Genomic DNA, 13,653 nt, shown 5'->3' with positions numbered 1-13,653 from the left:
ATATAGAAGAAGCTTGTTGATTGCCTTTTATTTGCCCAAAAAGTCAACAGTAACATGATTGTAGCTTACCAAACTATAAAATCAATTTATCATCTGAATTGAAACTAGAACAAGTCTTTGTGTTTGTGTGAATTGATTTCTATAATTAATTCAATCTTATATATATATATATATATATATATTTATATATTTATATAAACACACATGTCAAACTACCTAAATACTAAATAGTTGATATTCAATTTTAAAATATTTACATTAGTTTTTATTGTAAAAGCCTATAATTTTATTGACGTAAAATATTGAATTAATGAAATATAAACGGAAGAAATTGAGAATTTAAAATTTATATTTTCAAGATCTAGATCTTCGTCTTCCTAATATGAAATTGTTAAATAAATAGAATGAGTTAAACTAATTCAGTAAGAATGTCAACACTTATCAACTGATATGGATAACCAAACGTTGTTAAAAATCATAAAAAAAATCAATAGAGTCATTTTTCTTTTTAGATAAATTCATTTAACTTGAAAATATTTATTCTTTAATTACCTTTTAAGGTCTCAAATTCTACTTATGAAGATAATAATCAAGATAACTATTCACTATATATTCCAATGAACAATAATAGTCAAACTTTACTTTTTTACATACTTACCGGTACATCTGGGTGTCCATAGGAGTTCTCCATATAAATGGACCCAATATCTAATTTATTAATTAACCGGCCGTCCCCATACCCCATTCAGTAATGGGCGGCAAACGTACCACCGCCCCAATATTCCGTCCGGTATGAGGATGAATAAATACTTCTCAACTTCTTCTGATATGGGACTTCTTAGCCCCATTCGACTGAGGTAGTGTTAACGGTAGGATTTGCCCTATGTACCGGGTCCGTACACCCTTTCCCATGATACTCGATAAGTCTTTTACATACATATTCACATCATCACCTAGCCACCAATTACACACAACCATCTTATTTCATATTTACATAATAATATAACAGCAATTAAACAGACAACATAAATTGTTACTTTAACAATTAAGAAAAACACGATCAGGACATTCATTTTAAACTAATTAACATGTATGAATAAAACAGTTATGTAAATCAATATACATAAGGGCAATTAAAACTATGAATTAAAGAGCATGCGGTAAACAAACAATAACAGTGTAGCAATATATGAACAATGTAGATAAAATAAGTGATTTCATACTGACCAGCTACCGACTCCACTAGTGACCTGTATTTAATTAATTAAGGATTTTTATTATTCACAAATTACTCTATTATTATTTATTAAACTTTAATTAACTATAACGAGAGAAAATGGTGAGGGATTCTCACCCTGGGTCGATGTTTGTAATTCGACTGCTCCACTGCACTTCCTGATGGTTCTCGGATTTCTTGAGTTTTTTCTGCAAAAATTAAAAATACGCATCACATATCCAAAAATACTCAAAAAAAAAAAAGCCAAAATAAGGGTTTTGAAATTTTTCGGCACGGCGTCGCCGCCGTGCTCCAGCGCCAACTCCTCTCGGTCTGGTTGATTTTGGCCGATTTTGTGCAAAAACCTGCATAAGACAAGGTTAGGTGGCCTCTGTTGACCGAAAAAAAGGAAAAATCAAGGCTTACCGGTGAAGTAGTTTTCTTGTGCAGCGACTCCGTCGTTCCTCTCTCGCAGTCGGGAATTTTCTTCAGTCGACCTACACCAGAAAAGGGTTAGGGACACAACGGTCAGAAAATGGAAGGAAACGGGAAGCAGGATGAGCTCACCGTAGCGGTTTTGGGTCACGGTTGCTGCGACTAGATCGAGCTCCACTCTTGATTTTCAGCTTCTATTTTGGCTTTTTGGCGCCAATATGGGTGTGGGAATGCTTAGAATTGAATTTCGAAGTGAAAGGGGGAAAAAAATCACCTCTCTGGAGTCGGCGGCGACTCGAGTGCAATGGCGACGGTGGTCGGCTTTCCTTCCGGCCGCCTTCTTCTTCTTCTCCGGTGGGGTCAAGTGCAGCTAGGGTTAGGGTTTTATGGAAAACCACGTTTAAATACCCTCTCTGCGTCAATCTGGGCTATTTGTGCAGGGACACGTGACACACTCACAACCATCGGATCGCTCTTATTTGGGAAACGAATCTAGACCGCACGATCGGATTAAATCTTGTTGTTTGATCGCACCTGAAGAGGAAATGGATCTGGGTCGTCCGTCTGCGGGGGAGGAGATATGGGCCGTTGGATCCGTTTGGACTCGAATTGCCTACGTGGCTTCGCACGTAGACGTATATCTGCTTGTCTGCTACACGGCGCATGACGATCGGCCGCATTGCTGATGTGGCGGTCCACGTGGCCAAATTTCTATTGTTTTTATTTTTATCCCAATTTTTTATATTTCTTTTCAAATAAGTCATCTCTTATTTCTATTTTATCCTTGATTTTTGAAAATATTTTCAAATATACCCAAAACATAATTTTCTCTAAAATTTCAAATAAAAACTAGAAAATAAATTTTTTTTTAATTTATTTATTATTAAAATTGATTATCTCGGGCCTAAATTCCGAGCTCAGGTGTTACAACTCTCCCCTTCTCTTCCAAAAAAAATTTGGTCCTCCAAATTTGTCGTTCTCTCACTAGTCAAATAATTAAGGGTACTGGGCTCTGAAGTATGATTCTAGCTCATAAGTGGCATCGTCATTCTAGTGATTCTGCTAATTCTAGCTCATAAGTGACATCGTCCTTCGAGTGATTCTACCATAAAACCTTGACGAATGAAATTTCTCTGTTGCAAAGTACTCTACTCTTTCGGTCCAAAATACCAATCGGTACCTTCTCGTAAGATAGATCCTCCTTGAGTAGAAGTGGCTCATAAGACAGGATATGTGAGGGATTTGGGTTGTACTTGTGTAACATAGACATATGGAATACATTACTGACTCTAGATAGTTCTAAAGGTAGTATTAATCTATAAGCGGAGGTCCCAATCATGTCCAAGATCTCAAACGGTCCGATGAATTGGGGATTCAACTTCCCCATCTTTCTAAACCTACTGATATCCTTAAAGGGGGTGACCTTAAAAAATATTTGATCACTCAAATCTCTCATTCGGGTATCCGCATAACTTTTCTACCTACTCTAAGCTATCTGGATATTCTTTCTAATTTTAACTATCTTCGCTGTGATCTCATCTACAAGGTCTGAACCAATCAATTTTCTATCACCCACATCTTCCCAACAGATCGACGATCTACAGGGTCGGCCATACAATGCCTCATACGGAGCCATGGTAATATTTACTTGATAACTGTTATTGTAAGTGAACTCTTTCAATGGTAAATGGTTGTCCTAATGCCCTCCTAAGTCTAGAACACAAGGCCTGAGTATATTCTCTAGTGTACGTACCACTGTCTCAATACTCCATCCGGTATGAGAGTGAACAAATACTTCTCAACCCCTTCTGGTATGGGACTTCTTATACTCGTTCGACTGAAGTAATGTCCACAGTAGGGTTTGTCCTATGTACCGAATCCGTACACTCTTTTTCATGATACCCGGTAAGCCTTTTACATACATGTTCACATCATCACCCAATCATCAATTACACACAACCATCTCATTCTATATTTATAGAACAATAGAGCGATAATTAAATAGATAATATAAATTGTTACTTTAATAACTAAGAAAAACATGATCAAGACATTCATTCCAAACTAATCAACAGATAGGGATAAAATAATTATGTAAATCAATACACGAAAGAACAATTAAAACTATGAATGAAAGTGCATGCAATAAGCAAACAATAATAGTCTAGTAATATATGAACAGCGTAGATAAAATAAGCAATTTCGTACTAATTAGTTACTGGCTCCACTGGTGACATGTATTTAATTAATTAGGAATTTTTAATATTCACAAATTACTCCATTATTAGTTATTAAATTTTAATTAACTGTAACGGGGGAAAAGGGTGAGGGATTCTTACTCTGGGTCGGTATTCGAAACACTGCTTTTTTCACTGCACTTCCTAGTGGTTCTCGAATTTCTTGAGTTTTTTCTGCAAAAACCGAAAACACACGTTATATATCCCGAAATATCTAAAAACAAGCCAAAATAAGGGTTTTAAAATTTTTCAGCTGATTTAGGGTTCTGGCACAATGGTGTATCTCCTTTCGGTCTGGCCCATTTTGGTTGATTTCGGTCAGTTTTGTGTGAAAATCTGCAAAAGATGAAGTTAGGTGGCCTCTGTTGGCCAGAAAAAGAGAAAAACTGAGGCTTACCAGCCAGGTGGTTTTCTGGTGCGACGGCTCCGCCATTCCTCTCTCGCGGCCAGGGATTTTTTTCGATCGACCTGCACCTGAAAAGGGTTAGGGACACAACAATCAGAAAATTGAAGGAAACGGGAAATGGGATCGGACTCACTGGAGCAGTTTTATGTTGCGGGTGCAACGACTCGGCCAAGCTCCGCTCCTAATTTTCGACTTTCCTTTTAACTTTTTGGCGCCGATATGGGTGTGGGGATGCTTAGAATTGAATTTCGAAACGAAATGGGGGAAAAACTCACCTCTCTGGTGCCAACGGTGGCTCCGGTGCAACGGCGACGGTGGTCGACTTTCCTTTCAGTTGTCCTTCTTCTTCTTCTCCGGTAGGGTCAGATGTGGCTAAGGTTAGGATTTTTTAGGATGCGATGTTTAAATACCCTCTCTGCATCGATCTGAGTCGTCCGTGCGGGGACACGTGACCCACTCCCAACCGTCAGATCGCTCTTACTTGAGGAATAAATTTGAGTCGTCCGATCGGATTAAATCTGGTCGTTTGATCGCGCCTTAAGAGGAAACGGATTTGGACCGTCCGTGCACGTAGGAGAAGATCTAGGTCGTTGGATCTGTTGGCACGTGGATCGCCCGCATGGCTTCCTGCATGGACATGTGTCCGCGTGTCTGCTACGCAGCGCACGGCGATCGTCGCGTTGTTGACGTGGCAGTCCACGTGGCCAAATTTATGTTATTTTCAATTTTATCCCAGTTTTTGAGATTTCTTTTCAAATAAGTTATCTCTTATTTCTATTTTGGTCCTAATTTTGAAAATATTTTCAAATCCACCCAAAAACACAATTTTCTTCAAAATTTCAACTAAAAACTAGAAAATAAATTTTTTCTAATTTATTTATTATTCAAAGCGATTATCCCGGGTCTAAATCCCAGGCTCGGGTATTACATTTGTACTATTTTTTTTTAACAATTTTGATTCTTGTATTTCAAAAAAAAAATTGATTTAGTTGTTATTGTTGATGAACAATAATGTTATTAGTAAAAATTTTATGCAAAAATTAATTTAAATACATATTTGGTTGAGCTAATATTCATTTCATACTATATATACATGATAGTATTACATGTAACATGAAAGAAAAATACATTTTTTTAATTATTTTAATAAAAATTAAAAGATTAAAGATATAAAATTAAAAGAAAACACATTACCCAAAAAACAATAGCTTCGATATAGATTTTATTATAAGTTCAAATTTTTTGACCTTTTTACATGTCAAATTTCATATCGTATGAAATCTAACACGTGACGTGAATATTCATTAAAGTAAAATGTTTACTTCAAAAAAATTTAAATTAAAATGCAATACGGGTCCTATTTAAATACATGTAACACTTATATTATGGATATTAATATGCATCAACAATTAGAAATTAAATTAAAAATTAAAAAAATAGTATAAAAACCAATTTAAATATGTTTATAGTTGAATATTTTGGCATTCATATGTATATATAGAAGAGTGTAATTAATTGTTAACATTAAGTTTCTTTTAATAATTTTGGAAAAATTATAACTAAAACAGGCTTATTTAATATTGTAAGTCGGGGTCCCCCAATAAAACCACACACGCATATGTATGTACATGTGTATCTATATATATTTACACGATGTAAATATAGAGTGTGAGAGGCGAAGACTCGTAGCGGAAGACTTGCGTATTCCCTTTTGCTTCTAATTTTTGAAACTTTTCGGTCCCACAAAAAGTTGGAATTACTTTATTAAAAATTCATTTGTATTTTTTCCTCTTCTTTTAAGTTTAATTTCTTTTGGATAAAACTATTTTGAATTAAAATTTAATTAAATAAATATAATAGTAAAACCCATGTGAGTTGAAGAAATCGTTTCTCTTGATAAATGATATAAAATAAAAACGAAAATATAAAGTACATAAAAATTACAATTTGTATACAAATAATATCTTATTTTTAAAATAATTTAATATAAAAATAAATATTTCATAGTTCATTTATTAGTAAATAAATTTATCATTAAATATATAAACAAATTAATTCAATTATCTATCAAATATGCATGAAGGGATAAATAACGATCAAATTCAACACATAAAACAATTAAATTATAAAATTGCAATACATTCGGAGTAAAAAGAATGGAAGAGCACAAGGTTTTGTACTAAAACTTTGAAAAAGTACAAATTTTTTTATATAACTTAACTTGCGGTTATGTTTATCGAAGTTTAATACGAAAATAATGATTTAAATAATATTAAATTTAAAACTTAAAATACAAGGCTTCAATTTCGTAAAAAAAAAAAAAAAAAAATTGTATAAATTCAACTTTTAGAATCTTATAAGTAGAATTTAGTAAAACCAAGTATTAGTTTATTAATTTCTTCCAACATAGGGTAAATTATAAATTCAATCATGGGTTAAAAACATGCATTAGAATTAGAGCAAAGGATGGTTTTCAATTGGATTTCTCCCAAAATTTGAAACTAACAGCTATATCCTAAGCTTAATTTGCTAATTAACCAGCACTAAAATTCTACTGTGATGTAAATATCATATATATGTGTGTGTGTATATATATATATATATATATATAGAGAGAGAGAGAGAGAGATCAATTATCCTGATGTTGTATTGATAATGAATCAAAAGTACTAGTTTGAAGTCTTTTAGAGCTGGAAGAAGATAAATCTATAGATTCTTCCTCTTCAGTAAAAGGAGGTCTTGTTGGTGCAGGCAAGTTCACATCCGTTTGTTTAATTAACTGAATTACTTCAGTCATGCTAGGGCGTACGTATGGTACTTCTTGTGTGCATAATAGACCTACCTGAATTACTCTCTTTACCTCATCAATGGCATCCACAATCTCCAAGCTTTTATCTATGATTTCTGTTACTGTATCTGATCCGAAATGCTTCCATGTCTGCCAACCAAAAACCAATCGAGAAAGAAAAATACTCACGACAAGATAAAAATCAAGTACGAATCTCAAGAGATATAATAGTCTAAATAATTATAAATGTAAGCACTGAGCATAAACACACGCATAAAAACACCCACACTCGGGGGAGTTTGAGGATTGCTTAAAAGAATGTGCTTATTTGAAAACTAGATAATTATGCATAAGATGGTAAAAGAGTAAATTGATAGGACAAAAAAGTAAGCAACCATAGAAACTTAACGATAAGAACCTAACAAGCACCATATTTATTTCATTACCAAACAGCTAACGTACGAAGAGTTATGTAAATGTCAAATAACAACCTCGAGCACTTTCTGAATGTATGTCGAATAGGTTATTAGCACTCACATGAATAACCAAAGTTTCCAAGGAATTCTCAGATTGAAATTTGTTGTTCTGCAACCCACTGACTATTTCAAGCACAAGCACCCCGAAGCTATAAACATCTATTTTGTCTGTTAATCGCCCTTCTGCTATGTATTCAGGAGCCATATAGCCTCTGAAAAATAAGGAGAAAACCAGAGTGCAAGATCTTTTTTCAGTACTAATGCAAGTTATTTGGCATGCCAAAACAGTTTCACTTGTTGAAGTAGGAAATGGAATATTAAGGACTTACAGGGTGCCAGCAATGGCAGTGCTGACTACAGACTTCTGACTCGAAGAAAATCTTGCAAGGCCAAAGTCTGCAATTTTTGGTCTGTGTTTCAAGTCTAACAAGATGTTACTTGCTTTGATGTCTCGATGAACAATCCGAACTTCACAGTCTTGGTGAAGATATTCTAAGCCTTGAGCTGTTCCAAGTATAATTCCAAGTCTTTTTTCCCAATATAGTTCTTTCTTCTTCTCTGGGTCTTCCTTCCATTGGTTTCAAGACAATCATCAGAATGTTGGATACCAAAGTTTTAAGATCTATTTTTTACTATTCTGAGATCAGTATCTAATCATAACTAACTTCGAAGAATGTTTAATTGTTCACTATATGCTACTTGTCCCTAATAAGTCATCTTCGTAAAGTACAACAGGTCCAACAGGAGAAATGCAGGATGTATAGTTGGTTATACCTGATTTATAAAAACAAAATATGATATTTATATCACAAATTTTCCAGTTATCCTAAGATTGGTTTTTCTGTTTACTTCTTGAAGAAATAATCAATTTGGTTCATGTATACTGATATGAAGCTTACCAAATAAGATGCGATCAAGACTTCTGTTTGCCAGGTACTCATACACAAGGAAGCTATTCATATTGGAGAAGCAGCAACCAAGGAAGCGAACCAAGTTCTTATGTTGAGCTTGGCTAATCACATTCATTTCATTGTAAACCTCCTCAAATCTACTCGTTCCAGACAAGAATAAACGTTTTATTGCGATTTCTCTACCATCTGGTAATGTTCCCTACGTATATTCACAAAGGGGGGGAAAAAACAAATTTGAGCATCATAAACAATAGAAAGGAAAAGATCAAAGTTTACTAAGAGGGTGTTAGGGATGGTTGAAATAAATGTGCTTAAAGTAGTAGTTGCTTTAACTAACTAAAAGCATTTTGGTTCTTATTCGCAGAAATAAGCATTTATATATTTGAATAAAAATACTTACACAGAAAATAAGTATTTATTGTAATTTCACAACTATATATATATAATAGCAAATAAGTAACAAACATGTTATGATAAGCATTCTAAATCTCATTAGGCCCACGAAATTAAAACGAAGTTTAAAGGTTAAATATACCTTATAGACTTCACCGTATCCTCCAATACCAAGCTTGTTAACTTCACTGAAGTTATCAGTTGCATTCTCAAGTGTTGAGTACTTGAACTGCATAAAACGTGAGCTTTTCTGCATTGCTGATTTCTCCATCCCTACATAATTAAATATATAACACATACAGTTAATTATGTTTATAGTGTGAAACAAATCATGAGAAAATTAAGAAAGAAGGGAGAAATCAAAAAAAGGATTCTGTCTTTTGATTGATAGCTCAGCATACTTTGTCCTTTATGTTTGCGAATCTTATGCTGGTAAGTCAATTTCCCCACACAGAACCCAATGACAACAGCAGTTAGGCTGACGGCAACTGCGGCAAGAATATATGAGATGTATGATATTATAGCGCCTACAAGAAAATCAGCCAACTCTCTATTATTAGACTTTTAAACCTTCGAATTTCATTAAAGGTAAATATGCCTGTTCACTTGAACAAATAAAAAAGCAAGGATGTGTACCATGAGATGTCAATGTTTTAATGTTGCATGAGTTAACAGTTTAGTTGATAAATATAATCAAATTAAAAAAGAAATTCATAATGTGAAGATCAATAATGAAACAGAAAAGCTTTGTAGTGATGTGCAGAGTTCGCATATCTTGCACTGGCTAGAGCTGAGAAAATCTCTTGGGCACATTTCTCACTTAATTGAGGCGCCTGTTCAAAAGCAAAAACTCAAGAAGATATATCATTTAAAGACTTTTACGACCAACCCCCAGCAACACCATTTCAGAAAACCGCTAGCGACCAATGACATCCCTAAACTAAAGTTACGTTCATCTCAGAAGTCATACAGCCCATGTTGGCCAAAGAAGAGAAGGACAAAACTCTCTAAAGGAAATGAACTTCTCTTAGGGATTAGAATAATTTTACCTTCTACTGCAAGTATGCCACCATCATTATAGAACTTGTAATCAGAGTAACGAAGAACACAGCCAGCATTTAGTGCACGCCCCTCTGTTGCTGGCAAGCAACTCATAGCAGACAACGCGCCATCGGTTAGGCAGGCAGAACATGATTGGGGATCCAAGGTTTTCAAGCAACTTCCCATCCCAAATATTGTGGTATCATTAAAAGTCTTATGATGCAGACTAAAACCTCCATTTCTTGGTGTCCAATCAACCAAGTGGGTGATTACTTCGATTACTAGGTCTTTGAATCCTTGTTCTGTATTATTATGGGCACCACATCTCTGTTTTCAATCAATCCGCCAAAGAGAAAATTCAATAACTTATGAAGGGAAAAAGAAATGCAGAAAAAAATATCACGGACATTTCTAGGTCAGGCATTACCAACAAAAAGAATTTTAAAAAAAATCTAAACTGCAATCACTGTCTCTTATAAAATCATTGTGCCTAAGAGATTTTCTATCATAATACCTTAGGGAATATTTAGGGTCTCTTGTAAGTGCTGCAACAAACACATCCAAAGGGTGTTTTTTCAGTTTAAAAAAAAGTGCTTAAATGTAAATTTTACGCAAAAAAAAAGAACTTTTACCCGAACTTTCCTATATGAGCCAAGCATTTGTTTTCAAACATATCTAATAATCATTTATCCTCGTAAATACATTATCCTACCAAAACACAGTAAATGTTTATTTTTGTCAATAAGCAGTTTTGTCCATTTTTCTTTTTTTTAAGTCAGCACCTATATCCTTTAAGTTGCTTATAAAAACCTTTTCTTTAAGTAACTCCAAACACCATCTTAAACTCTTGTTTTCACCGGCTGCCTTCCATGTTAAAGGAAGTTATATAATTGAGTCTCAAAAAGGCACATTCTTTAGATGAAAATCCTCTATGCTTAATGCACAGGGGAGAACTGCAAAGCTTAAAAGTTTCTCTTTGAACTTTGATCAATGAGTTGATCAGCTAAAATGGAATGGCTAAAAAAAAATCTAACATGAGGTTTTAGTGTTCAGTGGGTGCCAGTGTCCACAGATAAAACCAATATGGACCTAATTTATCCCCCAAGAAACTCAAAAAATGGAAATGTCGAGCAGGGATAAAACAAGGATCTAAAAAATCCAACGCCCATATGAAAACTGCTATATCATATAAATACGCATGCATATATATATATATATATATATATATATATATATATATCTATTTACCTATGCATAATGCATATGGGCCAACAGTTTTTCTGTCCTATATAGCACAAATAAAATTGTCTAATCCGACATATTGACCTAATTAACAAAGAACTACAAAAAATTTGTTATATTCAATCTATATCCAAGAAATACTACTACTTAATGGCCAAAATAAAGATGGGTGCAATTAGTCTCTTCCGGTTTCAACCTAAACCAAAACTTCTATTTCACCCGTTTATGTTATTGGCTACAGAGAAAACATGGACATGCATGCATTGCTGCATGCAGGCATATATACATGCTTACCTAGATAAGTACATATACACACATACAGACATGAAAATTGAAGAAAGAAAATGTGAAGAAATAAGGGGAATTATGAAGCTAAAGAAGAAGTTAAATGAAGAAGTAAACGGAAAGCACCTTCATGTCGTCGGGAGAGACAATGTTATCACAGAAACTGAAATTATCTGCGCGAATGAAGCAGCCATCAAGATAAACGCGACCGCCGGTGGACGGGAAGCAGCCAGACAAGAAATCAGAGACCCGGTTAAAGCAAGAGATGCATTCGGGGTTTGAAAGATCCTCCATACACTGCGATAACACATATATCTTCTCAGGTGGTTTCCCGAAATTCTTGAACGCGAACTTGTCGCGATACATATCGTGTTGCATCGCGGCAACGGCGGCATTGTAGTAACCCGTGTACATATTCCCGTCTAATACGTCATTGTCTGTGCATATAACCGCAACAATGTTGATTCTTGGATCGGCGCGGGATTGAGGGATTGAAGAAACTGCCATTGTAATTATCAGAACGATTATGGCGGAAAGAGAAGCTGCCATTGTAAGAAGAAGAAGAACAAGAGGGGTTAATGGAAAGAGAGAAATAATCAGGTGGTTTCTTCCTCCTATTTTTCCAAATTTTGGATTTCGTTTTTTCTAAAGGTTATATTTAGGGTTTACAGAATCTGTGTGGTGCTAAATTAATGGGGGATTTATATCTAAATTAAATTTGTACAAGAAAAAACTTCTGGTAGAGAAGGAGAGGTGGCAAAACAAACTGAAACCTACTGAAAATTGAAAATTAGGAGCTTGTGTCAGCAGAAAGTGAAGCTAACTTGCGTGGAATCCAACTCAAATCTCATGTCTTCATCTTCCTCGAATTCTCTTCTTGTTATTATTGCTTTGTTTTTTCCTTCAACCATCAAAGCATATCTACACGAGAATCACACACAAAGAAACAGATTCATATACTCATCTCCACGTATATACATCCACACAACACATACATACACACAATTTTATACAGACATTCAACTATGTCTCTATAAGCATATCTACACGAGAATCACACACAGAGAAGCATATTCATATACTCTTCTCCGCATATATACATCCACACAACACATATATACGCACAATTTTATGCAGACATACCCAAATATATCTGTGTGCATGTATATAAGCATGTCTACACGAGAATCACACACAGAGAAGCAGATTCATATACTCATCACCGCATATACATCCACACGACATACACACACAAGTTTATACAGACATATTCAAATGTGTCTGTACAAATATATATATATACATGCAAATTAAAAAAATATAATAAGATAGCGGTCTACTTGTCATGCTATACCCATCCATTTAACCGACCCAAGTATCCACCCGACTGGACTCTAATGCAACGTGTTTTCTTTCCTAAAACAATCATGTTGCCCTAACGCCATTAAGAAGAATCTCGTCTATGTTCGAAAAGAAGAAGAAGCTTCACTCAAATTTGAATCAAGTCACTCACTCGTTTGGATTGAGCTCCGGCGACTGTTAATAAACAAGCTCAACCACCCATCGTCATTATAACCCACGATCATGACGTAGCACTCAAGCCATCTTGCTCGAATCTCCGTCTGCTCTGAGGTCACCGAGAACATCACATTCATTCATTTGCAGAGTTCAAGTTGCAGAACATCATATCAGAAGCTGTCGTCACAAAGATGCGACAGTCATTCCCATGTTTTTACCAGCTTAATTTTGGACGCTAAATTGTAAATTTCTTTATAAACTCGGAATGCGGAATTCAAAATTCAAATTTCGGTGCTTCCTGGGAAGGGTTGTCTTCGTCGTTAATGGCGTTCAGGCAGCAGAAATAAAAATAACAGGGGATGTCGAGGGGATTATTACAGGTGTGTAACGATTCCCGCGTCATTTTTTTTTCAAATGCCGCGGCGCGTAAGTGGCGCTGATGTAATTATTACGTAAGATTTTAATTAATTCTCGCATTTTTTCATTGGATTAAATTACTAATTTAATGCAAAATGAAAGTAAACGCGAGATTTCAAAGGGAAGGATTATTAAGTTTAATGATGGTATTTATATAATTTTATATCGAAATTAGAATTATAAAATTCAACAATCTAGATCTTTAATTTGTCTTATAATTAACTTAAAAGGCATTTAGTGGCTAATAAATTTTAAAAAATTACTCAGAAGTGTGATATTTCCACAACA

General features: G+C 34.7%; 1 protein-coding gene across 6 annotated transcripts; it reads right to left on the bottom strand.

Moving 5' to 3' along the window:
• Window positions 1-6,917: 6,917 nt before the first annotated feature.
• LOC110810196 (cysteine-rich RECEPTOR-like kinase, putative (DUF26)) lies at window positions 6,918-13,349 on the bottom strand. 6 transcript variants are annotated; one of them, XM_022036284.2, is made up of 10 exons: window positions 12,944-13,349; window positions 12,208-12,351; window positions 11,557-11,972; window positions 9,912-10,230; window positions 9,264-9,389; window positions 9,005-9,135; window positions 8,458-8,668; window positions 7,888-8,122; window positions 7,620-7,770; window positions 6,918-7,232 (listed from the first exon to the last, which is right to left on the bottom strand). In XM_022036284.2, exons 3-10 carry the CDS (start codon window positions 11,935-11,937, stop codon window positions 6,924-6,926), a joined length of 1,863 nt encoding a protein of 620 aa, XP_021891976.2. In that variant the 5' UTR covers window positions 11,938-11,972; window positions 12,208-12,351; window positions 12,944-13,349; the 3' UTR covers window positions 6,918-6,923. The 6 variants fall into 6 exon arrangements, with proteins under 6 accessions (XP_021891976.2, XP_088070126.1, XP_088070121.1 ...); XM_088214000.1 differs by having other exon boundaries at window positions 11,557-11,930; window positions 12,944-13,347; XM_088213995.1 differs by lacking the exon at window positions 12,944-13,349 and adding an exon at window positions 12,574-12,803.
• Window positions 13,350-13,653: the final 304 nt, after the last annotated feature.

This window comes from Carica papaya, chromosome 1 (assembly GCF_054855325.1).
Source record: "Carica papaya isolate Zhongbai chromosome 1, ASM5485532v1, whole genome shotgun sequence".
Lineage (NCBI taxonomy): Eukaryota > Viridiplantae > Streptophyta > Magnoliopsida > Brassicales > Caricaceae > Carica > Carica papaya.
Note: the sequence above shows the minus strand (reverse complement) of the source record. Positions and strands in the feature narration are given on the sequence as shown.